This window comes from Drosophila persimilis, unplaced genomic scaffold, assembly GCF_003286085.1.
Source record: "Drosophila persimilis strain 14011-0111.01,24,50 unplaced genomic scaffold, DperRS2 tig00000663-arrow-arrow-pilon, whole genome shotgun sequence".
Taxonomy (NCBI): domain Eukaryota; kingdom Metazoa; phylum Arthropoda; class Insecta; order Diptera; family Drosophilidae; genus Drosophila; species Drosophila persimilis.
In genome coordinates, this window is record NW_020825331.1 from 1,861,308 (window position 1) to 1,886,137 (window position 24,830).

At 50.3% G+C, this 24,830-nt stretch overlaps 8 protein-coding genes across 11 annotated transcripts; 4 read left to right on the top strand and 4 right to left on the bottom strand.

Annotated features, from left to right (window-relative positions):
• Nucleotides 1-431: 431 nt before the first annotated feature.
• Nucleotides 432-2,527, bottom strand: LOC6603074 (probable cytochrome b5). 2 transcript variants are annotated; one of them, XM_002028080.2, is made up of 4 exons: nucleotides 2,358-2,526; nucleotides 2,196-2,284; nucleotides 2,046-2,114; nucleotides 432-854 (listed from the first exon to the last, which is right to left on the bottom strand). In XM_002028080.2, exons 1-4 carry the CDS (start codon nucleotides 2,463-2,465, stop codon nucleotides 764-766), a joined length of 357 nt encoding a protein of 118 aa, XP_002028116.1. In that variant the 5' UTR covers nucleotides 2,466-2,526; the 3' UTR covers nucleotides 432-763. The 2 variants fall into 2 exon arrangements, with proteins under 2 accessions (XP_002028116.1, XP_026847114.1); XM_026991313.1 differs by lacking the exon at nucleotides 432-854 and adding an exon at nucleotides 921-1,097 and having other exon boundaries at nucleotides 2,358-2,527.
• A 636-nt stretch (nucleotides 2,528-3,163) lies between these two features.
• On the top strand, nucleotides 3,164-5,090 carry LOC6603073. The gene has a single exon (XM_002028079.2). The coding sequence runs from the start codon at nucleotides 3,191-3,193 to the stop codon at nucleotides 4,655-4,657; it is 1,467 nt and encodes a 488-aa protein (XP_002028115.1). The 5' UTR covers nucleotides 3,164-3,190; the 3' UTR covers nucleotides 4,658-5,090.
• Nucleotides 5,091-5,169: 79 nt separating this feature from the next.
• Nucleotides 5,170-6,358, bottom strand: LOC6603104. 2 transcript variants are annotated; one of them, XM_026991347.1, is made up of 3 exons: nucleotides 6,192-6,358; nucleotides 5,686-6,123; nucleotides 5,170-5,588 (listed from the first exon to the last, which is right to left on the bottom strand). In XM_026991347.1, the coding sequence occupies exons 1-2, from the start codon at nucleotides 6,345-6,347 to the stop codon at nucleotides 5,725-5,727; spliced, it is 555 nt and encodes a 184-aa protein (XP_026847148.1). In that variant the 5' UTR covers nucleotides 6,348-6,358; the 3' UTR covers nucleotides 5,170-5,588; nucleotides 5,686-5,724. The 2 variants fall into 2 exon arrangements, with proteins under 2 accessions (XP_026847148.1, XP_002028114.1); XM_002028078.2 differs by having other exon boundaries at nucleotides 5,170-6,123.
• A 199-nt stretch (nucleotides 6,359-6,557) lies between these two features.
• On the bottom strand, nucleotides 6,558-8,387 carry LOC6603102 (U4/U6.U5 tri-snRNP-associated protein 2). 2 transcript variants are annotated; one of them, XM_002028076.2, is made up of 4 exons: nucleotides 8,335-8,387; nucleotides 8,222-8,275; nucleotides 6,998-8,150; nucleotides 6,558-6,938 (listed from the first exon to the last, which is right to left on the bottom strand). In XM_002028076.2, the coding sequence occupies exons 1-4, from the start codon at nucleotides 8,354-8,356 to the stop codon at nucleotides 6,683-6,685; spliced, it is 1,485 nt and encodes a 494-aa protein (XP_002028112.2). In that variant the 5' UTR covers nucleotides 8,357-8,387; the 3' UTR covers nucleotides 6,558-6,682. The 2 variants fall into 2 exon arrangements, with proteins under 2 accessions (XP_002028112.2, XP_026847121.1); XM_026991320.1 differs by having other exon boundaries at nucleotides 8,222-8,272; nucleotides 8,335-8,362.
• A 145-nt stretch (nucleotides 8,388-8,532) lies between these two features.
• On the top strand, nucleotides 8,533-9,522 carry LOC113566316. Its single transcript, XM_026991423.1, has 3 exons — nucleotides 8,533-8,766; nucleotides 8,830-9,014; nucleotides 9,092-9,522. Exons 1-3 carry the CDS (start codon nucleotides 8,533-8,535, stop codon nucleotides 9,099-9,101), a joined length of 429 nt encoding a protein of 142 aa, XP_026847224.1. The 3' UTR covers nucleotides 9,102-9,522.
• Nucleotides 9,523-9,944: 422 nt separating this feature from the next.
• LOC6603101 (L-xylulose reductase) lies at nucleotides 9,945-10,938 on the top strand. The gene is made up of 2 exons (XM_026991290.1): nucleotides 9,945-10,392; nucleotides 10,450-10,938. The coding sequence occupies exons 1-2, from the start codon at nucleotides 10,085-10,087 to the stop codon at nucleotides 10,868-10,870; spliced, it is 729 nt and encodes a 242-aa protein (XP_026847091.1). The 5' UTR covers nucleotides 9,945-10,084; the 3' UTR covers nucleotides 10,871-10,938.
• Nucleotides 10,939-12,201: 1,263 nt separating this feature from the next.
• On the bottom strand, nucleotides 12,202-24,632 carry LOC6603100 (serine-rich adhesin for platelets). The gene is made up of 5 exons (XM_026991267.1): nucleotides 23,671-24,632; nucleotides 22,241-23,603; nucleotides 14,093-19,372; nucleotides 13,718-14,011; nucleotides 12,202-13,645 (listed from the first exon to the last, which is right to left on the bottom strand). The coding sequence occupies exons 1-5, from the start codon at nucleotides 24,280-24,282 to the stop codon at nucleotides 13,452-13,454; spliced, it is 7,743 nt and encodes a 2,580-aa protein (XP_026847068.1). The 5' UTR covers nucleotides 24,283-24,632; the 3' UTR covers nucleotides 12,202-13,451.
• On the top strand, nucleotides 20,059-22,204 carry LOC6603099 (probable sulfite oxidase, mitochondrial). Its single transcript, XM_026991268.1, has 2 exons — nucleotides 20,059-21,269; nucleotides 21,335-22,204. Exons 1-2 carry the CDS (start codon nucleotides 20,366-20,368, stop codon nucleotides 22,165-22,167), a joined length of 1,737 nt encoding a protein of 578 aa, XP_026847069.1. The 5' UTR covers nucleotides 20,059-20,365; the 3' UTR covers nucleotides 22,168-22,204.
• Nucleotides 24,633-24,830: the final 198 nt, after the last annotated feature.

The window sequence follows — 24,830 nt, forward strand, 5'->3', positions numbered from 1 at the left end:
AAATTCCTACTCTTCTTCGTTCTAATAGGAAGGAGGTATTGACAGTCTAAAGGCGTGAGTGCCACTCTGCCAGTGTCCTGTGATGGCTGACGACCAGAGAGTTATAAGGTATTAGTGCAAATCTGTGGCAACCAGGGGCTGACCCCTGACACGCGAATCGTCTCAGTCCGGAAAAGGCGAGGTATAACGGCCGGTATTTCGTAGGTGGGAAGAGATACAGAGATATGCGGTGTGGAATCAGCTGGAATATTTGTGATTGGGCGAAAAGATAATAGACAGATGGCTGGAATATATTGTATAAGATGCATAAATCAGGATATTTCATATATACTGACTGAGTAGTGTAGTGTTTTTGCATTCTCTCGGTAGCAGTTGGCACCAAGACGTGCCCACCTCTGCTCTAAGGCACAATCAAAAGAAGAGTAGAAGAGTGTGTGTGCCCACCCTTTGTATACAAGGCATGATTTATTGAATTAAACATTGAACAAATGCGTGCTACAGATAGAACTTTGACTATAGATATAGATGGATAGATAGAAAGGTAGATAGAATGTGCCGAATCGCAAAGTCTTATGGACTCTCAAATGCAATGGCTTCACAGATTTCTATTAATTCTCGGGTACTTTGTGGGTTATTTGCAAACGGCAAATAAATAATATCATTATTGTACAATATCCAAAATGCGGGCATAACAATTCCACTATCGTTCCAATTGCGGCGGAATGAAGGAAGAAGCGGAAGAAATATCAGACAGTACCGATGGTTACTGCTTGGGTCCTCCTCCCCGCTTAATCACATAAATCAGAGCAAAGCCCAGAAAAACAGCGCCCAGGGCCAGTCCCACATGAGCGCATCTGCTTGAGTCGGCAAATAGAAAATATGTTTTACAAAATTAATTAGAGAGCATTCTTTCAAATATGGTATGTATGTATATGCATTTAGCTATTGCGAAACTACAATGCACTTTAAGTGGGTTAGGCTTTTGGTAGGGTGGACTTTAAGGTGGAGGTTAATGCAGGATGCAACATTGCTTGGGCGCGGTAGGAGGAGCATTACTGATGCTGGCTTCACCAGTTTCTGTGGGCGTGGCACTAGTGCTGTGGTTGAGGTGGTGGTAAGGACATTGAAACCAAGAAACAAAAGAAAAAGTCAAAAGAAAATAGAAACATTTTGGTCCTCGATAGCATAGTGGTTAGTATCCCCCTCATGACAGAAACATGCCGAAAAAACGGTGCGAAATCCAATAGCATCCAAGTGGTTGTGTGTTAGTGAACCATGAGCATACATTTTTCTAGTGGTTTTTCGTGATATAATTTAGTGCCACATATGTATATACAAAACTTACAGGTCCCTCTTCAATATGGTATAGCTTGTTAGCATTTGTAGAACTTGACTTTGGAGCTTGAGAATGACTTAAAGCTTGGGGAAAGAGGTAAGCGATTTGTTATCAAATGTGTGATAATTGTAAAACCAACTACTTTACAAGTGCATTTCAGGTCAAAATCTAATATATGGGTAGTATAGGGGTAGGTAGTATAGAATACATAAATGAAAAACGATTATAGTAAATAAAATATCAGTTTCAGACATGCCACTTAAGTTATAGTAACGTTTCCCAAGTCCTAAAGCGTCCTTTCGTATATGTTACATATGTGGCAAGAAGGATTGGTGTCAGTCTGGATGGGGCTACGATGGGCTACACAAACGTACGTAATAAGAAAAATTCGGAGGAAAAAAGGTGCTGTCAGTCAGTATAATTTCATGCCTGAAAAATTTCGCTGATGGAGGCCAAAGAATGCGTTACACAAAAATTTGGTTAGCCGGGGATATGCGTAATAGACTATTGATTATGTGTCAAAGACATGGCATTCGGTAGTGGACTGAGTCATGCAAGGAGAATAGCGATGATGGGGGAAAGATGATGACCATAATTCTATTGGAATCGGGAATGCGGTTCTTGATCCTTTATAGAATTAGGGTTTTCTGCACATGAGATAGCAAGCATTCTTTTAGTTATCCTTGTTAAATTAAAGCCTGTCGCTCACCTAATTGGGCTTTTCTTTTTGATATCAGCGGCCGCCAAATCGCCAATATAAAACTTCTTCATAATCTTCCTAAAAGGAAAAATAAGGAACAGACAACGAATTAATGGGAGGAAATCGCTTGAAAGTCGTTCAATTTGAAAGCCTGCAGACCTGGCCTCTAGGCTGTGGCCTACGTCGATGAACTCCTTGGTGCCATCACGACCAGCCACATCTACGAGCGAGTCCTCACCACCGGGATGCTGCCAAATACATAAATAGGAATCAATCAGCTTAACTCCAATCATGCAGCATCAACACAATCCCCGGGCTTACCTCGAGCCGAAACTTGGTGACGTCATAGACTTTATTTTCGATAACTATCCAGAGATCTTCTGCCTTGTTGTGCTTCTTGACTGTAGCCAATGAAATCTCTTCTGCCATGTTTTTCCACTTATTTGATTTGCACTGCGAACCTGTTGACTTTTTTTCGAATGGAAGGGCGAACAGCTGAGCAGTGTCACCGCGGACTTATCGTTAAAATATACAGTCCGACCCTCAGAAGTATACCACAATATACTGTCCCATTTTAAAAATATACCGTTAACATACTGACGAATTCAAGTTATATTTTACATATTCCTCGATTTTGATATTCCGTCGAATATTACTAGCTAGAAAGAACGCCCATTCATGCCCACATATTTTATACAATTGATGAATCAATTTTCTACTTGACTGGTTTGTTTTAAATACTTGACTCGTTTTCTTGCTATCATTGTGTATGGAATGAGACTCATTGTTGTCAACCGGTTGAAGGAGGTCCCTTTCTTATAAGACTGGCTAACTTGAAGAACTCATTTATATTGGTTTTTAAACAAAAAAAGGTAAAAAAAAATGTCCACTAAATAAATGCTGTACATGCTAACTACACGCCAACTACACATTTGCTACATATTAAAGACATATTGATTTAATTATCAGCAGCGCCACCTGACATTAGTCAGTTGAATTAGTCGGTATGATTACGGTATATTTTCAAAATGAGACGGTATATTTTGGTATATTTCTGAGGGTCGGTTAAGTCAATATTTCTCGGAAATCGTTCTTTTTTTTTTACCTTACCGCCAAAACGTCCAAATAAAATATAACAAATAAACAGGATCGAAATGTTAGCGGGCGTACTCATCGAGATTCGTCCTTATCTAAAATGCGGCCAGGTGTATATCCAGCTCCATCGTAATGACGCCAGCAACATGCGCGTCGTCATCCTGGAGCAGCGAATCTACATTGATGATGCCGACTGTGGAACAGGGAAATCCATAGACACCGAGATCATGCGAGTAAACGAATTCGACATGGACCTCAGCAGCCTGTCCGGCTTCCTCTTGAGCGGCAAAAACATGAGCTTTCGCTTTAGTTTCAACAGAATAGCCGTGGCTGTCCTCGACAAACGGACGGTAAGGGTGCCCATGAAGCCGCTGCTCCTTAGCTGCTGCGAGAATGAATCCCTGGCGATCCAATGCGTTGGCTGCCAGGCAGAGGTCGCCCCGCGGCGCATCTACACGCGCCTTCGTGAGTTTCCCAATTGCATTGTGGATCCGAATGAGTTCTTTTGCCACGGCCACGACCATGGACATGGACATGGACATGGACAGGACAGGCCACACAGCCTGTTGCCGGGCGAGAAGGACCTATTCTACGGCCTCAACAACGTGATCATACGGATGGTCAATCTGGCCAAAATTGTGAGACGTGGCGAGCACTTGCATTGCCAGCGCTGCATGCGTTTCCTGGGCATGGCCATCTTCAATGGAGAAGCGGCCAGACTGTGGGCCGATACCGTTCGCTGGCTGCCGTCAGCTCAGAAATCAGACGGACTGCCGCCGGCCATCCGTCACTTCTTCCAGTTTTCCACCATGACGGAGCTGGTGTTGCGCCTGCTCAACAGCCTGTGGCCCCATGTGTTGCCATCGATAAACCTTACGGGCAGCCGCGCCGTTCTGTACGCCTCTCCCACGTCGCAGCAAAAGCAGTATATGCTCATCCGAGTGGTGGAGCCGCAGCTGAGAGTGCTGCGGCGCATCAGTGGGAAGGCGCCCGTGCTGAGCGGCTACTATGCCATCAAGCTCAGCTACGGCATCTACGAAGACTGCCAGGAGGAGCCGCCGGATATCCTGCAGCGCTGGCAGGCCCACCAGGATGTCTCCCAGTTTGAAATCTCTCCCAAAATGTTCATGGAGCTGCGCCAGCGCCTCGACCGCAACGCCGAATACCAACCCATGGAGTGGCGCCGCAGTGCGATGGAAGAAAATCTCGTCCTTACGTACTTCATATACGAGGACGAGGCTCAGCCGGGCGGCATTTACGTGGCTCGTGCGAAGCTTCCAAGCACATACAGTAGCGACAGCGATGACGAACAGTCGGATCCAGGCAGCGTAACGTTCGGCCGAAGACGCAGCCCAAGTATCAGACGTGCCATATCCCTGCCGAGCGTGCTCAATGGAGAGTCCAACCGCCAGCGTCTGCTTAATTGGCTGCTAGAGTCGCGCCTGAATGCGGCCAAGAAGGCGTCTGGCCGCCAGCGCTTGGCAGAGTTGCAGCCGAAACTGAGCGACGGCTCTTCCTCAAACTGATTCTCGTATCCTCTCTTCAGACAGAGTGCAGAGCAGAGCTTATGTTACTCTTACTTTCGTTCTTTGTGTTAGTTTTAATAAGAATTTAATTTAATTTGTAATATTTGACGCATTTATTTAATCTTTACAAACATTTTTCTCAACAAGTATTAGCTAGAGGAAGTAGTGGAGGTGGAAGTTATGCTAGTCCAGCTGTAGTACAGTGCGTTTCACGGCCATGCGACCAGTGGCTGTGATTTCTGGATAGATATTTGGTTTTGTTTTTGGCAGGAGTGCATGTCCATTCATGCCTCCTAACGCCGTGAAACGCACTGTACTATGCATCAAAATTGTATATATGGTGGAAAACCACAAAGTAAAATTCAAAACAATTAAGAAAATAAATACACACATTAATTCATTTAATGAGTTTTTGGAAAAGAATAAGAGAAAATAATATTTTGTTAGTTTAATTAAAATAAAAACCATTAAAAAATGATTCAAATCATGTTTTGAGCAAAAATCAAATCCAAAAAAATGATAAACAAAATTGCACGTCACAAATAGTATCTGAATGGATAAAAACTGAAACGATTGTTGAATATATTTGGAATATACTTTATAAAATTAATTCTATTTTTCCTATATTTTACAAAGAGATTCAACTTTTATATCGACAAAAAACTTCTGTAAACTTTGAATATGGTATAATGCGAGTAGTAGAGGTAAACGATGCAGGATATGAACGAGGATTAGAAGCGGGCGACGAACGTGCTTGAGGGCAGATCCATCCGAATGAGAGCTGTGAAGCGCAACCCGCACTGTCCGCCTGCCTGCATGTGATTGAAAACGCTTTTGGGTAATCTCAACTTCAGCTTCAGTTATAAGCGAAACTCATACAGAAACTCATTCATCCAAAGAAAGAGAAGACAAAGGCTGGCCAGGATCAAGGCTAGCAGACGGAGGGAGAGATAAGCCGAAGATCCGATGTATTGATTATAGACCAAAACGAATTTCGTACATAATAAAGAAAGCAACCCCATTCGAACCTTGAGTCCTTGATTTCCTTGATTCCTCGATTCCAGACCTCACTTGGCCAAGCGCCGCATCTGCTTCGTCTGCTCGCTCATGGCTATGTGGGCGTTATCCGCCTTGTTGATTAGCGCGTCCAGTTTGTCCAGATCCGAGTCTATGCGCTGCTGCTTGGCGGCCTTGGCGGCGCTGACCTCGGCCGCTGTGGGTGGGTGCCGTGGCTGCTCTTGAACGAGGGCACGCTCTTCCTGGGACGCTGCTCCCTCTGCTGCTCCTGCTGCTGCTGCAGACAGATCTACGGACCCGGAGCTGGGTCGGGCAAAGATGTTGCTGAGGCTGCCGCAGGCCGTCTGCTTAAATCGGTTCAGTCTCTGCTGCGTGCTGGACAAAATGCTATTCAGTTCGCCCAGCTTGCCGCCGACATCTCTAAGCGCTTCGCCTTGTTGCTCCAACAGCTTTGGGCGGGCAAAGAAACCGTAGGATGTCGTCAAGCGTTCGTGGAGAGGAGAGTTCAGGGACTTACCACTGCCTCGGCTGCATCGTGGTCGGCCTGCTCCTGCTCGAGGCGGGCTTGGAGTCTACGATCAAACTCGTCCTTGTCTGGCGCCTGCAGGCCCAGCAGCTCCGCCCGCTGGCACTCTTGCTCGTAGCTGTTCTGCTGCTGCTGCAATTCGGACATCTTGCTTTCAAACACTCTGGCAACCGACTGGCAATAACATCGATTTTTTTTCCTTTCGCTCAATCCCAGGGCCAGTGCCCCCTTCCCTTCTCCCCTTGGGAATTGTGGGGGAGCCCAGGCATGCGCACGGCTTACCATCTGATGGAACAGCTGAAAGCAGCAGCCACAAGGAAAGATAGAAAGACGGAGCATAGGGAGTAGAATCATAAATCGAATAGAAATACAAGGGTTTATTATAGTCTGGTCTGTCTGGACTATAGCTTGTATTATAGCTCGTGGTATGGAGGTATTTTCAGTACAAAAAATAAACTAGAAAGGGACCATGAGCGCTTGGATCATGAGGGATCCGAACTGCGCTCGTAGATCTGAATGTAGGACTCGGTGAGGGTGATCATCTGGGGTAGGATTTCAGTGACATGCAAGTCCTGCATCTCGTACCACTGCCCGTTTGCCTTGTGCAGAATGTGGGCGCGATAAGTGCCCTTCTTGGGGTCACCATCGTGGACAATGTTCGCCACCAGATTGTATTTGGTATCCTTGACATCCTTGTCCCTCTGGCGCATGCCCAGGATGTCACCAAAGTCCACGTTCCTGGCGGGAAGAGGGGCAGAGGTGAACAAATACTCCACGAAATCGCCAGCGATACTCACTTGATGGGAAAATTGACAATGGTGGGATTCTTCTCCAAGAAGAACGTGTTCTTGGTGAACCGCTTAATGTACAAGATAATGAACTGCGGCAATCGGGTGATCTCGAAGCGTTTCATGAAGTTGTCCTTGTAGGTTTTGTACTCCTTCTCGGCACTGCCATTGAACTTGCCCAGCAGCTGGTAGAGATTCACTTGCGGAATGATGTTCTCGCGGAACTCGTCGGTGAACAGAGGTGGCGGCGGCAGGTCGCAGGTGAGATAGATAAAGTTTGTGTGCTCCACCTGATCCTGGTACTCCTCGGTGGCGAGCAGTTTCTCCTTGGCTGCGTCGTCCAGCTCTACGGGCGGCATTTTGCGCGTAAATATCTGCATTTCGCCGAGGAAGATGTTATACAGAATGGAGGAGTTGGGTTGCTTGTTGCCCTTGAGGGCACGATGGAGGGTGTTGAGGAACCAGGAGAGAAAATCAATGGGATCGCCCTGCTCTGTTATTTGAAAGCGCTTACTCGACCACAGCACCACCGCCTGCAGCATTTCGTGCGGCGAGACGTGAGCCTTGAAGTTGCGCGGATTCCACATTTTTCGCATCAGCTCGCCGAAGCGCTGCACCAGGGTGAACATCGAGTCGCCCGGCGGCCGCTTGATCTTTGCGTAGCTCTGCTCGCGCAGGAAGTAGTCCCGCAGGGGGCCCACGTGCGAGAGGGCGTGCAGCACCACGTTACAGTAGTCGTTGGCTTTGATGTTGTTCAGACCGACGACGCCGGGCAGATAGAGGATGCCGTCGACGGTGCGCGACTGCTTCGGCAGGACGAAGTCGAGTTTGCTTATTTCCTGCTTGGTGAAGGTCGGGTTTAGCACGTATTTGATGTCGTCCAGCGACGAGTCGATGATCTCGTAGTTGTCCGGCAGGCAGTAGAATCTCAGTGTGTGGAGATTGAGGAACACATGATGCGCCTCGCCCACCGAATGCGTATAGGCGTGCGTGTTGGTGCCGCGTCCCTGGAAATACTTGCCGCACACCAAGCAAGCGTACACATTAATCCGCGTCAGCGAAACGGAGCAAAGCTTCTCGAAATCAAAGTCCAACAGATTGCGGTTGATCGTGTCCAGGTAGGGACACACCCGATACTTTGGATTGAACACGGATGGCGTCTCTGCATGGTGGAAAAGAGTGGAAATGATTTACCATCATGTTAGGGCTGTTCTGTTCATCAAATTCTCTTACCATCGTCTTCTTGCATATTTGCCGGCCTGTTGTCCAGCCTGGGGCGCTTAGCTGCTAAACATATGGAACGCTGTTAAGTTTTTTCTAGAAGCTTGGGAAGACATGTTAACTACCTGTGGATTTCGTTTGCGCCATTTCTTGCCGTTGTTTTGTCAAAAATGCATTTAAATAAGAATTAAAGAACTTTGTTGATAGCGGTGTCCAGTACTGGAAAGCGGCTGCCGGTAGCAAGGTTGCATGTGCTGAAAATATCGATTCATCGATCGAATGCATATCGATATTTAAAACGATTAAATATTTAACGATTTAACATGTCATTTAACGTCAAATTCACGTCAGGAAGAAGAATAACCAAAATCACATCAAATTCAGGTCACAAGGAAGAAAAACAACAAAATTTTCGTCGAAACGAAGAACATACCTTGACTGGAGAGTTGGGGAGGGCTGGCCGAGCTTTTGTTCATCTGACAACGTGCCGTTACCGGTATCCAGGAAGGAATATTCATGCCGTGGGCTACGAGCCGATCTCGCATTGCATTTACTGCGTAAGATTAGCTGAGGCTGCGGGCGGTAGAGGATAATCCTAATCCTTCTTTAACTTTTACCAGATCGAAGGCAGAAGTCACAGGATCAAGCGTTCGCTGGCAAATGCCCTAAAGGTCAGCTTGTTGGCTAACTCTGGTCATTGCCATCGAGGGCTCTGGTCTGCGGTGGTACCACCAACTGTGACAATGTCCACGATGAGTTCGACTGCTGCAAGCGGCCAGAAAAGTTTTAGTGTCCCATCAACAAGGTGAGACAAGATAACTGCCCAAATGGTTTAGCTAACCATTGTCATTGTCATTATTAACTGTCTGTATTGATTTTTAGTCCAAAGTAACATCAGAAATGTCGGAGAAGGACTGCTCGGGCTAATCCTCGTTCATGTGCTGGATGACGACCACATTGCATGAATCTTCGGCTGAAGTACTGGGGCCATGCCAGGCGGTCGCCCACGTTGTGGGTCATATTGAAGCGGGCTGCGATGCGGCTGCCATCGGAGAGACGCAGCTGGACCGTCGTCATGGCCGACTTCTCGTTAAGGCTCAGTCTGCCTTTGGTATGCTGCTCCGGCAAGACCCGCACAGAGCCAAAGGATGACCAGGCTTCGGATCCGCTTGCCCTCAACTCTCAGCAAGTCGGAGCGCGTGTCCAATATCTCCTCCAAGGCGTCTACGGTGCTTCATAATTTTTAGGAACTCTACTTGTCCTTACAAAATTTCTTTAATTAAAAGACGGTAGTGATACATATTTGGACATTAGCCGAGGGTTTGAATCTTGATTTCTTTTGGGAATGAAGGGGTCTTCTCTGTCGTGACGGGACTTGATACTTTAAACAGATTAAAAGCATACAATCACATATTTTTGTGAGAAAATGCCAGCTGGGCTTGATGACCCCGGGATCTAATCAAGAAAGTTCGTGTGCGACATGTTCGGTGTATGAACTGGCACATCTCTGTATATGTATACTGTATGGCTAGTGGTTAGTGTTAGTAGATCAAGCCAGGGCAAACTTTAAGAAGTATCGCCTGGCGTAGAAGGCAACTTTAGATATCGCTTATCGGAAAAAGGCGGCTCTATTTATACATTTTTATAGCTGGTCGGGCTGGTTGATTAAAGCTGCTGAGAGAAACTCTGAGTTATTTTAAACGACCTTAAACGCCCTACCGCAATCCAAAGCTCTCGTCTTGGCAAAGCTTTGGCCAGCAGATTAGAGCGATAAGGTGTCAAATAGTTCCAGTTCTTAATACGATCTCCGTACACACAGAGCGAAACTTTCCACAGGAACGCAACGAGAAGCTAGAGATCAACAACACGTTCATCATGTGGGCCGATCTCAAAAACAAGGTGATCTTGGTGACGGGCGCGGGTGCGGGCATCGGCCAAGCCCTGGTCAAAGAGCTGGCAGGCGCGGGAGCCACGGTCATAGCAGTGGCCCGCAGCGAGGCCCAGCTCAAGGAGCTAGCTGCCTTTGATCCCAAGCACATTCAGCCCCTGCAGCTGGACCTGGCCGAGTGGCAGCCGGTGAGAGAGGCCCTGGCCAAGGTGCCACTCTTGGACGGACTGGTGAACAATGCCGGAGTGGCCATCATCAAGCCATTCGAGGAGCTCACCGAACAGGACTTTGATACGTGAGCGGAACGAGATCTCTGACAAAAATACAAATTGCATTAATTGTTCGCTTCCAGCCACTTTAATGTGAACATCAAGGCCGTCTTCAATGTGACCCAGGCCCTGCTGCCCAAGCTCCGCGATGGAGCCTCCATTGTGAATGTCTCCTCGATAGCGGCGTCGCGCTCGTTTGCCGGTCATACCGCGTACAGTGCCACCAAGGCGGCCCTCGACTCGCTGACCAAGTCATTGGCCCTGGAGCTGGGTCCACGTCGGATACGAGTTAATTCGGTCAATCCCACGGTGGTGCTGACCAAAATGGGGCGTGACAACTGGTCGGATCCCGGCAAGAGTGGACCCCTGCTGGCCCACATTCCGCTCAATAGGTTCTGTGAGGTGCAGGAGGTTGTCGATGCCACTGGCTACCTGCTGAGCAACAAGTCCAGCTTCGTGAATGGCCATCACATTCTGCTGGAGGGCGGCTATGCCGTATCCTAGAGACCATCCATCCGCCAAGAAGAATTTCACTTGCGTTTAAATAAAGCATGCAATTTATTTTCTATATATTACGTGTGGTATATACCCATTTATGGGGCTTAATGGCGGTTAATTATAACATGCAAATATTTTATATATATGTTTCGCACAGCTTTGAAAGTTACTTTTCGTTAGTTTACACTTAACTTATGGGTAAAATACACCAAAAAATATATATCTATCTTTATATATGTACGCTCGAGGGTTACTGAGTGCAGGATATTCAAATTTCTAACCCACTGCAATTGAATATAGTTTCATGCAAGTCCTTTATGGCTTCATAGAATGATTCGATTCGATACGATTTTGTGGCTTTTTGAAAAATTTTACTGTTTGCCGAAATGCAAGGTTACTACAGCAACTTTCCAAACTCTTGGCTTCTAAATAAATTATACCAAAATATATACATATACATATATGTATGAATACCTTTATATTTAAGTACATACATATATAATCTATTGTATATAAATATGAAGGATTCTAAGATTTCACTTAGCTGTTTATATTCTAGAGATCTAGAAATCGGCACGGCACGTCCCTATCTCGTGAGGATAGGAAAGTGTTCTGATACACATACAGTACACATGTACATATGTATAAGCAATCGGAAATCAGGAAAACGTTGGGGATGACTTAACTCTGGACCATCCATAGTATTATACCGAGTACCAACTAAGTTGGCACCGTATCGACACGAATACCAAATTCTATGAAAGTTCTTTTTTTTCAACCCATTACTGAAAGCTCATCATCAAATTATAAAATGGCGTTTTTAAAAATGATTTTCGATGTATAATGCACATTTTAAGTAAGGGGAATCAAGTCCTACAACCTTATTTTTGTCTCGACGAAAGTACATCCATTGGAATACATATAACATATGTACATAGTAGTATCTATGTTATACCCTTGCAAACTCTTGAGCTTAAAAACTCACTAAATTATGGATTTTAAATTTGATCCATTGCTGAAAAACAGTATTTATTATTGTATTTCCATATATTCAGATGAATTTCATTTACAACATCTTTATTGGTCGAACTGGAAGGTACATATATGTACATAAATCATTGAATGAAATTAGTAGATCTACTTTTTTGTATCCTCCTTTCGTTTTTGGATTTATTTGGGCTCTGCAATGCAACGAAGATAAATATAAGAGATTCCTTGCACTGTGCAGTGTTCAGAATATTTAAATTTCGTTCAGAAGGAAGTAGTTTAATATGTATTCATATTAACTCGCTCATACTCTCATGAATTTAGTAGGGTTTTAGCGCAGTAGGGCTATATAAAAGTTTAAATAATATATTTGCAAATAATTATAATTCATGGCTTACAACAGTCTTGCTTAGATTCTATTAAAAAACATTTTGTATCTTACAATCCATAAGAAAGCGGTTAGGATTATTGGATATACATACATGTGTATGGGCTTCTTAAATACTAATGTTTATATTTTGTATATATCTAGTTATAATCCTCTTGCTTCCATTTCAAGTATGGGCTTAGCGCCTAATATTCCATTTCGGAGCCACTTTAACGTTAATGTATCAGCAACAAAAGATTGCTGAATCAATGTGTATTACGTATGGGATATATATATTATTACAAGGCTTAATTATCTTACTTTCTAAATTTATAGAATTTATAGCTTTCAAGTGTGCATTTTGCATTCATTTTAAATCATCTTTTTTCCTTATGAATTAATTTTAAAATGTGCTTTTGGTAATACCCTTCTTTCCGGGTATATTATTATCCTAGAGCCTTTAATAATTCAATCAATAATCGTATAGCCAGAAATCAAATATTGCTTAGTTTACACACCATTTTCAGAGTTTCCTCGGTTTAGGTTTAGACGCAAAAAAAACATTGCAAAATGAAAGCTATATATGGTTTTAGAATCGAATTCTCAGATTATAAATGTGTTTTGTATGCATTTGTTTGCAAAGTGCCCTCTGGTCGGGCACATGCATATATGTTCATTAGATTAAAGCAATCCTAAAGCGATTTTATAATGAGCAATCAAATATTACCAAGTGTATGTACAATCGTTTGTAAATGTTTTCTTAAACTTATATACCTATCACCGAGTGTCCGTGAATCATTGAATCAGATTACTTTACGTTTTTAAAGCTTAGCAAAGACAAAAAAATTGAATAAAAAAAAAAAAACCTTTGCTGTATCAATATCTAAATGTATGAAAATTAAATTCTTAAATAGAATATTCTTGTAGACACTTTATACCCTAGATTCCGGGTGCATTGGAACATATGTGTCCCCAACAGTCCCTTACTTATAATCAGCCATACAAATATGACCGAGTGTATATACAATTTGTAAATATATATATTATATATATATATATATATATCGTTAAAACTATCCATCCAGACTGATTTGTTGGGGCAATTCAAGCAATGATTCATGAATGTCGCTCCTTCTTCGAGTTTCTTACCTCCCCCTAGGTGTCTCCCTCCTCGTGCTCCCGCTCGAGGAGGCGTTCTCGTTCTCGCTCCCTTTCACGCTCCCTCTCCGACCATCAGGTGCAGACTTTTCCTTGCGTCTGGCCCTGCTGCTGCTGCTGTTGCTTCTTCTCGCGCTCGCGGCGGCGCATCTTCTTGCGCCTCCGATCAATGACCGCCAGCTCGCCCTTGATGGTGTTGTATGCCTTGCGCAGATCCTGTATCTGCTTGCGCAGAATTGTGATGCACTGATCGGAGCTCAAAGAGCGATCTTTTTGGGAATGGATTCAATAAGATTTAATGAGAGATTGCACATATTTCGGCGGAGCCTCCTTAGACTTACCCAATTCAACCAGAAAGTTGTACGGACAGGGTCGTACGCCCAATTGATTGCTCGAAGACGGTTGCTGTTGCTGCTGCAGCTGCGTCTGTTGCTGCTGTTGTTGTTGCTGTTGAAGCTGCTGCTGCTGTTGCTGCTGCTGCTGTTGCTGTTGTTGCTGCTGTTGGACATTGGTCAGAGGCATCAACTGCTGGCGTCCACTCTGACGCAGCTGCTGCTGCTGTGCCGGCTGCTGTTGCTGTGGCCCCAAGTTGGACACCAGATTGTCGGAATTGTCATCGGTATCCGAGCCCGCTGCTGAATGAAAATGTATTTGAGCTTGAATCAAAATCAAAATCAAAATCAAAGCTACCAAAAGGCAGCCTCCGCTGCACTCACCTGTGACTGTGGCTGTCGGTTTGCTGCCTCTCATTCCCGATACCTGGCGCCGTCGCTTGCACAGCGACTGGAGCTGTGCCGCAACGGCAGTGATCTGCCCTTGGGTCTGCTTGATCGTGCGCTTCCTCTTGCGCAGTGTCCCCCCCAAGCCCAAGCCCTCTAGTTCGTTCTCTAGGTGCTTGGTCTTGGCCTCTTCGCTGCTCTCATCCTCCTGGCTGGCCGAGTCCGGCGAACTGTTTGCCGTCGACGGACCCACACCACCCAACGCCGAGTCTCCTGCGGACTGATGTGCCCCTGTCGTCCCCTGCAGCAGACCCGTGGTTCCCGGTGGCGGAGTGTCTGGCGACAGTGGAGTGATGCCTGTAATAGCCAAAGCAGAGCTCGCTGTGGCGGTCATTTGTTCATCCTTGCCGCCGTAGGTGGGCGCCGGACTGCCGGGTATTGTCTCTTCGCACAGTAGATTGATCGTCTCGTTGTGCGGATCATTGATCAGCGGCGAGCTGGCCGCGGGCGCCGCGGTATTGGCCACCACATTGTACATCTCCTTGTTCACGGCATGCATCACAAAGGGTCGTGCCACCACGGGCGTCGTGTCGCTCGTGATCTCGGCACCTCTGCCTGTCCAGCCGCCGGTGGTGGATACGTTTGCGTTTGATAGAACAATTTCTGTTTGAACTGCCGTCGACTGCTGCTGCTGCTGGTGATAGCTGGAGCTGCTGGAGCGAGCATCAGCCTCCGGCTCTATGTAGGTCTTCAGCAGCAACCCACTGCCCAGTCTGTCTCCCAGATCAGACGAAACAGTCGGCGGCGAGGGCGATGCCGGGCTGGAGGTGCAGGCCATAATAGGTGGACTATCCTGATCTTGTTCCATGGGAATCGTGAAGGCGGGTATCATTATAGAGGGCATCGCCATCACCACAGATGCGGGTATCTCGGGCACCACAACGGGTATTCCAAAGGAGCTCAGTGTCCCCATCTTGCTCGACTCCTCTGGATGGTGCTGTTGCTGTTGCTGTTGCTGCTGCTGCTGATGGAGTTTTGCCAGCGGCGGTGGCTGTGTGACAGCTGCTAGCTTTCCCGCAAACGAACTGCTGCTTGAGCTGGGCTCTCCTTGCGCCAGTTTGAGGGCAATGGGTGCTTGAATGCCGCTGTTACACAGCTGCTTGCTGCCCATCAGTTCCATTTTGACGGGAGGCGTGGGCGTGCTGATGGTCCTGTCCATGGTCTCGGCCAGTTCCTCCTGTGAGCCGGGACTCTTCTGCTCGGCCGTTGTGGTAGTGGTGTGGTCCTCTACAATCACATCCTCGATGACCAGGCGCTGCTCCGAGTCTGTGCTGTCCATGGACTCGTCGGAGAAGCCACCCACACCCACGGTGACCGTGGAGTTGGGTGTGTGCGCCGTCGGGGGGGTCCCAGCTGTGGAGCTGGCCAAGGAGAGGCCACTCACGGGCGTCTTTCGCTGCTGAATGGCACACTCTAGCTTCTGGATCGTTTCGCTTAGCTCGTTGTTCTTGGCCGGCATCGAATCGAGGATGGACTTGGTCTCCGGACTGTTGGTGGCCGGTCCCGGCCTGTACAGCTCCCCCAGCAGGGGTCCCGTCTGGATCTTTAAAGGCTCACTCAACATCTTGAGCGCCTCCAGCTTGGAGCTGGTGCATGGCTCTGGTTTGGGCAAAATCAAGGGCGTGGCCTCTATATCAGGCAAGAGCTTGGGGATCATCATGGGAGTGCCTGTGCGTGTGCCTACGCCTGTGCCCGTGGGTGGCGTGGCCTCCGTGTGGGGGTGTGCCGGTGGCTTGCTCTTGTTGTTCTCCACCTCCTCCTTCTTCTGGCTAATGGCTTTGAGCACCTTGTCCGCTATGGAGCTGGTCTTCTGCTCGTACTTGACCGCATCCAGATCGAACGGAAGGCCCGCTGCTCCGGCCAGCAGAATCTTTACATTCTCCAGCTTCTCCAGCTTGTTGTCCTTGGACTCCCCGGAGCTGTAGCCGCTGCCCTCGTTCGAGGTGCTCAACTCAAACACGTTCCTGGTCTCGATGAAGGGGCTGCCCACGACAGTGGGTGGCGGTGGGGGCTTCGTCTGAGCCTGGGGCGGAGTGCTCAGCTTGGGCGAGGCTGCCACTTGGCCGCTAGTGGCGCCTCCTCCTGTGGGCGGTGTTCCTGGACATATAAGCAGGGGTCCTGCCGGTGGAGCGGTGGCTGAAATGGGGGTCGTGGGTGGCTGCAGGGCATCGGTTAGAGCTCTTGTTGTCTCCTGCACGGTCTGGGCCAGCTCCTCGTTCAGGGCCATGATATTCAGGTTGAAGCTCGGCGACTTGCGCAGCGCATCGAAGGGCGTGGCATGGTGTCCGGGCGTCAGTTGGCCAGCAGCAGAGGAAGCAGAGGTGGAGCCTCCTCCTCCTGGTGGCGTTATCAGCTTCTGTTGCATCTGCACGAGATTGGGTGTGGCTGTGGGTGTGTGTGTGGCCGTGGCCGTGGCTGCAACCACTTTTACAGTCGGAGGCGCCTGTTGCTGCTGTTGCTGCTGCTGTGGGATGGCAGGCTTTTGTTCCGGCTGTTCCTTTTCCACTTTTATTAGCTTGGGCTTCTCCAGCACCAGACTGGCCTCCTTTAGGGGGGAGCCACGCTTCTTGGATTTGCCTGCTCCCAATCCCGCAGTTACGACAGGTGCCGCTGCCGCTGCTGCTGCATGGACATTGGGCGGCAGCTGGTGCTGTTCCAGGCTGTGCTGCAGGGCCGTGGCCTTGAGAGCCTGCTTTCTGGCCGCAGAGCTAACCACCACAGTGGTACCAGCACCGGGCGGTGCTCCGGCTCCTGCTCCTGCTCCTCCTCCAGCTGCTGCTGCTGCTGCTGGTGCAGGTGCGGACTGCGGCGGCACCGCAGTAATGACCGAAGAAGGGCCGGCGGAGGGGAGAACAGAAGCAACGCCTGTCGCGGTGGTGGAACAGGCCGCCATGGGCGATATGCGCTTCTCGAATTCAAAGGGTTCCGTGTCCTTGAACTCGTACACATCCGAGGCCAAGAGATCGCCGAGGGTGAGCGGTCCACCGCTTGCTGCCGCAATGCTGCTGCTGCTGTATTTGGACTCTTTGCTGCTGGCTGTGGCCGTGGCCGTCGGTGGTGTCGCGGGCTGGGTCCCAGACGGACCTGCTGCCCCGCTGCCTCCTGCTCCTGCTCCACCGCTGATCTCCAGCTTGCTCATGTCTGGCAGAGATCGAGTGGCGGAGCTGGAGCTTCCCCCCGAAGCACTTGAGCAAAAGGAACTGGACGAAGAGGACGACGAAGAGGGGGAACAGGCTGCCGGCAGTTCCACCTTCAAGGTGGCCACGGGCTCAGCAAATTTCTTGGCCTCCTGTCCCGTGGTGTTGCTGCTGCTGCTGGCAGTGGCTGTGGCTGTGGCCCCTCCTGGTCCCGCACCCGACTGCTTCTTGAGGCTGTCCACCTTCTTGTTCGGATGTTGCTGATCCGCGGACTGAGCGGATTTCTTGCTGCTGCTGCTGCTGCTGGCGGCGGCTGTTGTCATGGTGAGGGGCTTCTCCACGATCACCGGCGTGTACTTGGCCACGGCAGAGAGGCAGGGTCCCTGAGTGGATGTCGAGGAGGAGGAGCCCGATCCCAAGGCTGAGACTGAGGAGGAGCTGTTCAGGCCAAAGCGGGCCGGAGCTATCAGACTGGTGGTCGGCTTGATATCTGCCCCCGTGTGGAAGGGCTTCACCTTAATGTCCTTGGTCTCCGTCTTGATGGTCTCCAGCAGATGGATTGAATCTGCGCTACCCGGTGGCTCTTGTCCTGCCTTCCCTGGCGTTTGCCCCGCAGCTCCTGCCTTTGTGCGCTTCTCACCGGCATGCTTCCGGTAGTCCGATGACTGCGAGTCCTCGTCCACGTACGAGTCCGTCTCGGAGGAGGCCTCCGTGGAGCTGCTCTTGGCCGAGGACTCTACCTTCGGCTCTTTCTTGATGTCCCCCGCAGGCGCATGGCTCTCCCCCTTGATGTGATCCTTACGCTCGTCTATGGGCAATGCCGATGAGGAGGACGAGGAGGAGAGCAGTTGCGGCTGGAATCCCTTTAGCTCGGATCGTATTTCGCTGAGATCGTAGTCGCGTCCCTTGGAGGTGGCGGCCCCACTGCTCATGGCCCGATTGCCAGCCGCTCGGGAACGTTGCAGCGAAGGAGGCGGCTGCTGCTGCTGTTGCTGTTTGCCAGTACTGAGGCCAGGCGCGTCTTCCTCCTCCTCATCCTCGTCGGATTCCTCGCTGGGACTTTGCTGAGCAGCGGCTGCCGTGGGCCCAGATGATGGGACACGGGACAGGCGTCCCTTGGCGGTGGCTTGCGGCTTGCCAGCTGCCTTCTCCTTGGCACTCTGCCGTTTGGGCCGGCGCACTGGTTCGTCCGAGTCGGAGTCCGATTCGGAGGCCATTGAGGCGTCCGAGATGCGGATGTTGGCGCTGTTGGTCGGCCCTCGGGTGGGACGCCTCTTCATCGGCTGCTTCTGCTGATGTTGCTGCTGCTGCTGCTGCTGCTGCTGGGAGCTGGCCGGAGACTTGGTTCTGCTCGAATTGGAGGCTACCGACGAAGGAGTGGTCGATCGCGGTGGCATGGAGTCGCTGCGCCCACGGCCCCGCTTCGCTCCCGTGGTGGTTGGCGTTTTCACCATGGCCTGAATCAGCGAACTGGCTGTACTGAAGCCACTGGGATTTCCCGACTGGCCACCCTGCTGCCCCGCCGCCCCTGTGGGCGGTGCCGTCTTTAAGGGTCCATCCTTGCCAGGCGGCGGCTGCTTGTCGCCGCCGCCACCCGGACCTGGGGGCAGTGTGCCCTGGGAGCCAGCACCTGATCCGGTGCCGCCGCCTCCCCCACCGCCGCCGCTGCCACTGTTCGCACTGCTGGTGCTGATCGTACGTGTCTTCTGCTTGGATCCCTTGGTCAGGTTCTCGGCAATCCGCTCCCGGGGCACCCACTCGTCGTAGCGGTTGTTCCAGCCGGTGTAGTGGACCAGGTACATGGGCACACCGCGCTGTACGCTGATCTCGATGACCTTCGCCTCGTAGGTGCTGCCATGGGAGCTGGGGGACTTCTTCTCGTGGTAGTTGACCTTCAGCTTATCGCCGATGCCCACGACAAAGTCCCCGGTGTCGATCTTCTCAACGCTGATGTCCTTATCCTCCTTCTTCCGCTTGCCGCGCTGCTTCTCGTCCGGCTTTTCCACCTGCTTTCGTTGGTGCTTCTCTTTCTTGGCGGTGGTCAGTGGGGCAGCAGCTGCAGCAGACGGCCCGGGGGTAGCTATAGACATGAGTTGGAGAGAGAGAGGGATAAGATGGTCACTAAAGTCGCAAAAAAAAAGGAACAAATACATAACCACGTATGTATGTATATTATGCGATTACTGGTATTTTATACGCTCTTATTAATATCTAATCTATGTATCTACATACCGATGCATATTAACTGGCTTATTTCTCATATTTATATTCATTTTGGTTCATTCCTTTTGTGTAAGCTTTTCTTAAGCACTGGCTAAACGAGGCTGGCCTTGAGAGAATTACTTTTACTGAGATTCGAGGGTGTAAGATAATCAACTCATTTTTATATATAGATATAGATGTTTCTCCTGCTTTTTGGATTTAATTAATCATCGCATGAACCGTTTAGTGTCTTGTGTAGCATCCAGTATCACATTACATCCACTACTAATTCTTTTTTGGCTTTTTAACACATATATCCCGTAATTAGTATTAATATTTGATATATTCATGTATGAGCTCGTTCATTTCAGCTCCTATGCTTCCAGCATTTACACGGCCAGCTCGGCTATACATAATGAAGAATAATATTATGACATCAGAGAGTGCCAAATGAATTGTACAATTCAGCATTGGACCCGTTTAGACAGCGCTTAAGACATATCGATAGATCTGTTCCGTCGATACATTGTATCGATACTCGGAAGCTGGTGTGCGTGTACGAGTACCGCAAACAAAACGCAAAACGGGGCGACAAAAACAGCAGAAATTAGCGCTTATGCTGCCAAAAAGCTTGCTTATCAATAAAACCAACTCGCCCAAGGGGGCCTGCGGGTGCTAAGGCCAAGGCCGAAAAAGAGAGCACAAAAAGATAGAAGAGAAAAAGACAGGCAGCAACAAGTCGCGCGACAGCATTCGCCGGCTGCCTCCGAAGATAACATCACGGGACAAATTTAAATCTGTCTATTCTGATTGTTTTCTATTAATTTAATGTGAGTTTCTTCTGGAGGAGGCGGAGTTCTGTTACATAATCATGCGCTTACTGTGGCAACGGGCGGTCAGGCTGCAGAAGCTGATGCCACAGACACACGCCAGACGCCTACTGGCCACCACAACAGCCTCAGCACGGGGCAGCGGACAAGAAGAAAAGGAAAACCGCAAATGGAGTTCGCCCGGGAGCAAAGCTGAGATGTTCCTGTACGGCGCATTCTGGGCCGGCGGCCTGGGACTAGGCTACTTTTGGCTGACTCAGCGATACAGTAGCACGCCAGACGAGGAGGTAAAGCCAGATGATGAGGCAGTGGCCCGGCTGTGGCACATCACGCCCAGAAAGGATCTGCCCACCTACAAAGCGGAGCAAGTGGAACAACATAATGCACCCGACAAGGGCATTTGGATCACCTATGGCCTGGGCGTCTACGATGTGACGGAATTCGCCGAGAATCATCCTGGGGGGGACAAAATCATGATGGCCGCGGGAAGTGCCATCGATCCCTTCTGGGCCATCTACCAGCAGCACAACACTCTGGAGGTGTTGGAACTTCTCGAATCCTTTCGCATCGGAAATCTGGAGGGTCTGACTGTGCCCAATGCGGAGGATGAGCTGGGCTCGCCCTGGGCCCAAGAGCCCGTACGCCACGCCCTGCTGAAGCCCGCCTCCAAGCGTCCGTTCAACGCGGAGCCGCCCATTGGTCTGCTAGCCGAGAAGTTCTACACCCCCAACGAAATGTTCTATGTGAGGAATCACCTGCCCGTTCCCGTTCTGGTGCCCGAGGAGTACGAACTGGAGATCGACACGTCTGGGGGCGAGCAGGGCGGGCAGCTGCTCACACTGACTCTGGCCCAGATCAAGGCCCTGCCCAGGCACACGGTAACGGCGGCCATCATGTGCGGGGGCAATCGACGCTCCGAGATGACCCACATCAAGGCAGTCAAAGGTGGGTGCTGCGGCACTAGTCCCCCACTAATCCCAGTAACTAATCGAACATTCTCTCTGCTGCAGGTCTCTCGTGGGGCGCTGGTGCTGTGGGCAATGCCAAGTGGTCGGGAGCCCGTCTCTGCGATGTGCTTCGGGAGCAGGGAGTGCAGCCCAACGAGTCCATGCACGTGATATTCGAGGGGGCCGATCTGGATCCCACATCCCATCCCTACGGCGCCTCCATTCCACTCTCGAAGGCCCTGGATCCACGCGGCGATGTCCTCTTAGCCTACGAGATGAACGATGAACCGCTGACGCGGGATCATGGCTATCCCATACGCGTTATTGTGCCCGGCGTTGTGGGCGCCCGAAATGTCAAATGGCTAACGAGAATCATGGTGGCCGACCACGAATCGGACTCTCACTGGCAGCAGAACGACTACAAGGGCTTCAGCCCCAGCACGGACTGGGACACGGTGGACTTTAGCAAGGCCGAGGCAATCCAGGCCATGCCGGTGACCTCGGCCATTTGCACACCGCTCCCGGGGGAGCGGGTCAAAGTGGATCCGCAGGGCGGATACATCACAGTGCGTGGCTATGCCTGGAGTGGAGGCGGACGCAAAATACTCCGCGTGGATCTGACCGGAGACGAGGGTAAGACATGGCATGTGGCCGAACTGGAGCAGGAGGATTCGCCCGATGGCCGGCACTATGGCTGGTCCCTGTGGACCGCCCGCCTGCCCATACCTGAGGAGCAGCAGCAACGGCGCAAGGCTGGCGGCAGCGGGGAGCTGGAGATCTGGGCCAAGGCCGTCGACTCAGCCTACAATGTGCAGCCGGAGAAGTTCGAGCATATCTGGAACTTGCGCGGCGTCCTGGCCAATGCCTATCATAAGGTGAAAGTGAAGCTAGCATAGATCGTCTGATCATAATAAATAACGTCATAATATCTAAGAGGATTGTCCAGATTTCTGTGTGCTCTGCACTTACCGGATGGGGAGGCATCTCTGCTCCTTTGATTGTCCGCGGAGTTGGCCTTGCTGGATGTGGCACTGCCCGGACTGATGTTGGTCTGCTGATCCTTCTCCATGCTGTTCCTGGTCACGGCTGCTGCAGCAGCGGCGGCCGCTTGCAGCTTGATTTTGGACAAAGGCAGATCCGATTCGGTGTCTTTGCCGACTGCGGCCGAGGGAGTGGCAGCTGCTGCTGCTGCTGCTGCTCCTGATGATAATGATGATGGAGTGGCCGTGGAGGGAGTGTTACCAGCAGAAGATGCCGCCGCTATTGCTGCAGATGTTGTTGTTGAAGATCCACTTCCTGCGGTGGCTGTGGGGCCCCCTCCACTGGCAGCACCAGTAGCAGCGGCAGCAGCGGCAAGGGGCATTGCTGCCGAGGACTTCTCCTCGTACTTCTCCACGAGGCTCTTGACCTTGCCCTGCTGCTGAGTGCTGGTGGCCGCCGCCGAAGCCTTGCGTTGCTTCTTGATGGGCTCTACCACCACACTCGACTCGCTGGTGTTCTCAGACTCCTCTGCTGCCGATATGGAGGCCGTTGAGGCGGCCCTGGCAGCGCTGGCTGCAGCGCTCAAAGTGGGTCCAATGGTTGATGAGGTAGCTGCTGCTGCAGCACTGGAAGAGCTGGTGCTCGTGATGGTAGCCGTCTGATTCGGTTGGGCCAACTTGCTGATCGTCTCCGTTTTGGTGGTTTCCATTGGCTTGGGCGAGGCCACCGAATTGGCCCGTACCAGACTGCGTCCCTTGCTGCGGTTCGAGTTCCGCGATGTCATCAGCATGGAGCAGCCGAGCTTGCGATGGAAATCGCCGTAGGGCTGCAGGAACTTCTTGTACGCCTGCTTTACCAGGTTCATGACGCTGACCGTGCAGGGGGCAAAGCCCAAGCGAACGGCAATCATTTTCCATTGGTTCTGGGTCGTTACGCGATTGTACCCACCGCGCTTCTGGACGGCCCGAAAGAGGCGGTACAGGTCCACGTCGCGGCTCTGGATGGAGGGCACTTTGTTCAGCGGCGTGCCCCGATCGTCCATGTACTTGTAGAGCTGGGCCACAAAGCGATCCTTCTCCTCGTGCGGCTCGTCGTCGGACGAGTCCGAATCGATCTCGCCGTCGTCGTCGCTGGTGAGATTGGACAGGCCAAAGAGGGAGTCGCGGTCCCAGTGCGGCGGCAGGACGCTGCTGTCGAGGAATTCGAGGGCAGCCTGCACAGCAGGCACATCCTGTTTGCTAGCCACCTCCCTGGTAAATTCGGTGGCTTCCTTCTTGGGCACCGTATAGTAGCGTCCGTCCTTGAAGGATCTTACCAGGTACTCATCCTTCACGCGGATTCTGACAGTGGCCTGCAAAGTGAAGTGAAATTCTGTAATGAACGGGCAGCTCTGATCTCCAGCGAGAGCGAGGACTCACCTGAGCTGTGGGCGCCACCACCAAGGCGGGGAACCATTTCTCTTTGTCCTTCTTCTTGGACTCTGTCTCCACGCAGACGACCTGGCCAATGTTCTCCTCCTTCTCGTTGACCACTTCCTTGGCATCGCTCTCGTCATCATCATCCGAGCTATCCTCATTCAATTGACCCCTCCGACGACCCCTTCTTCCACCGACCACGGGATTGCCAAAGTGCTCCGGGTGGGTGAGCGGCAGCTGATCGAGGGTCTCGCTCTCATTGAAATGCCTGCCGCTCTTCAGGCACAGGGCCGTCCTCCTCAGAGTGGTGATGTCGCCATCGTCAAAGACGACCGTGTACTGTGAGCCGTCTTGGATCTTGGCAATGGTGGCCTCGACGATCTCCTTTCTGTCTGGGTGCCGCACCTCGACAACGGCACCCACGCGCATCTGGCCGGGCGGCGCCTTGATAGCATCGTCGGGCACGATGCCCGTGCCCAGGCCCTGTTTGTAGACCACCTTCACCTTGATATTGCGCACTACTTTGCTGACTTTCGCCTCGCAAAAGGCGCCCTTATACTTGGCACTCACCTCCGTGCCCACGGGCAGGGACGGAGGATCGTCCTGTTGCTGCATAACGACAAAGACGTATTTTCACTCCGTAACGAATCTCTCAATAGATGCCCGGCAGCATCTATCTATCTATTTTGTTTGGGATTGGGCTTTTAAACTGTATGGACTTTTGGATTTAGATCCAACTTTACTGCTTATAACTGTACATGTTGATGGAAAATAAAAACGATGCTCCTGCTTGGCGTTTCGCGTTCCCACACCACTGACTGTTGGCCTCTCGTTCTCTCACGGCCCACCCCCGTAAAACAGTAATTGTAAAACGCAATTTTCACTCGCCCTATGTCGTTGCGACCTCTCTGTGGGCACTTAACTACACCCGCCAGCACTTGAGAGGTATTTTTGTTTTCTTTTAAAAACTATATTGCACTGGATTTAATTCTAATTCTAACTATTTCACATTAGTTTATGTTTTTGGCGCACGAAATTTTCGCTGGAGATGACAAGTATGATTGCCAGCCCTCGATAGTATCTCTGCGTGCGATTCATCGAAGCACGGTTGTAAACGATACATGAGATTCGGTTTATTTACATTGGATAGCAGCCCTGCAAAT

What these genes read in the sequence shown, in the direction of transcription:
- LOC6603074 (XM_002028080.2), bottom strand. Translation starts at nt 2,465, where the DNA reads ATGGCAGAAGAGATTTCATTGGCTACAGTCAAGAAGCACAACAAGGCA. An exon ending in GGCCACAGCCTAGAGGCCAG is followed by an intron (nt 2,115 to 2,195) that starts GTCTGCAGGCTT and finishes TTTTCCTTTTAG; the next exon opens with GAAGATTATGAAGAAGTTTT. An exon ending in AAAAAGAAAAGCCCAATTAG is followed by an intron (nt 855 to 2,045) that starts GTGAGCGACAGG and finishes CGACTCAAGCAG; the next exon opens with ATGCGCTCATGTGGGACTGG.
- LOC6603073 (XM_002028079.2), top strand. Translation starts at nt 3,191, where the DNA reads ATGTTAGCGGGCGTACTCATCGAGATTCGTCCTTATCTAAAATGCGGC.
- LOC6603104 (XM_026991347.1), bottom strand. Translation starts at nt 6,347, where the DNA reads ATGTCCGAATTGCAGCAGCAGCAGAACAGCTACGAGCAAGAGTGCCAG. An exon ending in ACGATGCAGCCGAGGCAGTG is followed by an intron (nt 6,124 to 6,191) that starts GTAAGTCCCTGA and finishes GCCCGCCCAAAG; the next exon opens with CTGTTGGAGCAACAAGGCGA.
- LOC6603102 (XM_002028076.2), bottom strand. Translation starts at nt 8,356, where the DNA reads ATGGCGCAAACGAAATCCACAG. An exon ending in GGCGCAAACGAAATCCACAG is followed by an intron (nt 8,276 to 8,334) that starts GTAGTTAACATG and finishes CCATATGTTTAG; the next exon opens with CAGCTAAGCGCCCCAGGCTG. An exon ending in AAATATGCAAGAAGACGATG is followed by an intron (nt 8,151 to 8,221) that starts GTAAGAGAATTT and finishes TCCACCATGCAG; the next exon opens with AGACGCCATCCGTGTTCAAT.
- LOC113566316 (XM_026991423.1), top strand. Translation starts at nt 8,533, where the DNA reads ATGTCATTTAACGTCAAATTCACGTCAGGAAGAAGAATAACCAAAATC. An exon ending in TCTCGCATTGCATTTACTGC is followed by an intron (nt 8,767 to 8,829) that starts GTAAGATTAGCT and finishes AACTTTTACCAG; the next exon opens with ATCGAAGGCAGAAGTCACAG.
- LOC6603101 (XM_026991290.1), top strand. Translation starts at nt 10,085, where the DNA reads ATGTGGGCCGATCTCAAAAACAAGGTGATCTTGGTGACGGGCGCGGGT. An exon ending in ACCGAACAGGACTTTGATAC is followed by an intron (nt 10,393 to 10,449) that starts GTGAGCGGAACG and finishes GTTCGCTTCCAG; the next exon opens with CCACTTTAATGTGAACATCA.
- LOC6603099 (XM_026991268.1), top strand. Translation starts at nt 20,366, where the DNA reads ATGCGCTTACTGTGGCAACGGGCGGTCAGGCTGCAGAAGCTGATGCCA. An exon ending in CCACATCAAGGCAGTCAAAG is followed by an intron (nt 21,270 to 21,334) that starts GTGGGTGCTGCG and finishes TCTCTGCTGCAG; the next exon opens with GTCTCTCGTGGGGCGCTGGT.
- LOC6603100 (XM_026991267.1), bottom strand. Translation starts at nt 24,282, where the DNA reads ATGCAGCAACAGGACGATCCTCCGTCCCTGCCCGTGGGCACGGAGGTG. An exon ending in CAGAGATGCCTCCCCATCCG is followed by an intron (nt 19,373 to 22,240) that starts GTAAGTGCAGAG and finishes TCATGTCTATAG; the next exon opens with CTACCCCCGGGCCGTCTGCT. An exon ending in ACCGACAGCCACAGTCACAG is followed by an intron (nt 14,012 to 14,092) that starts GTGAGTGCAGCG and finishes ATTTTCATTCAG; the next exon opens with CAGCGGGCTCGGATACCGAT.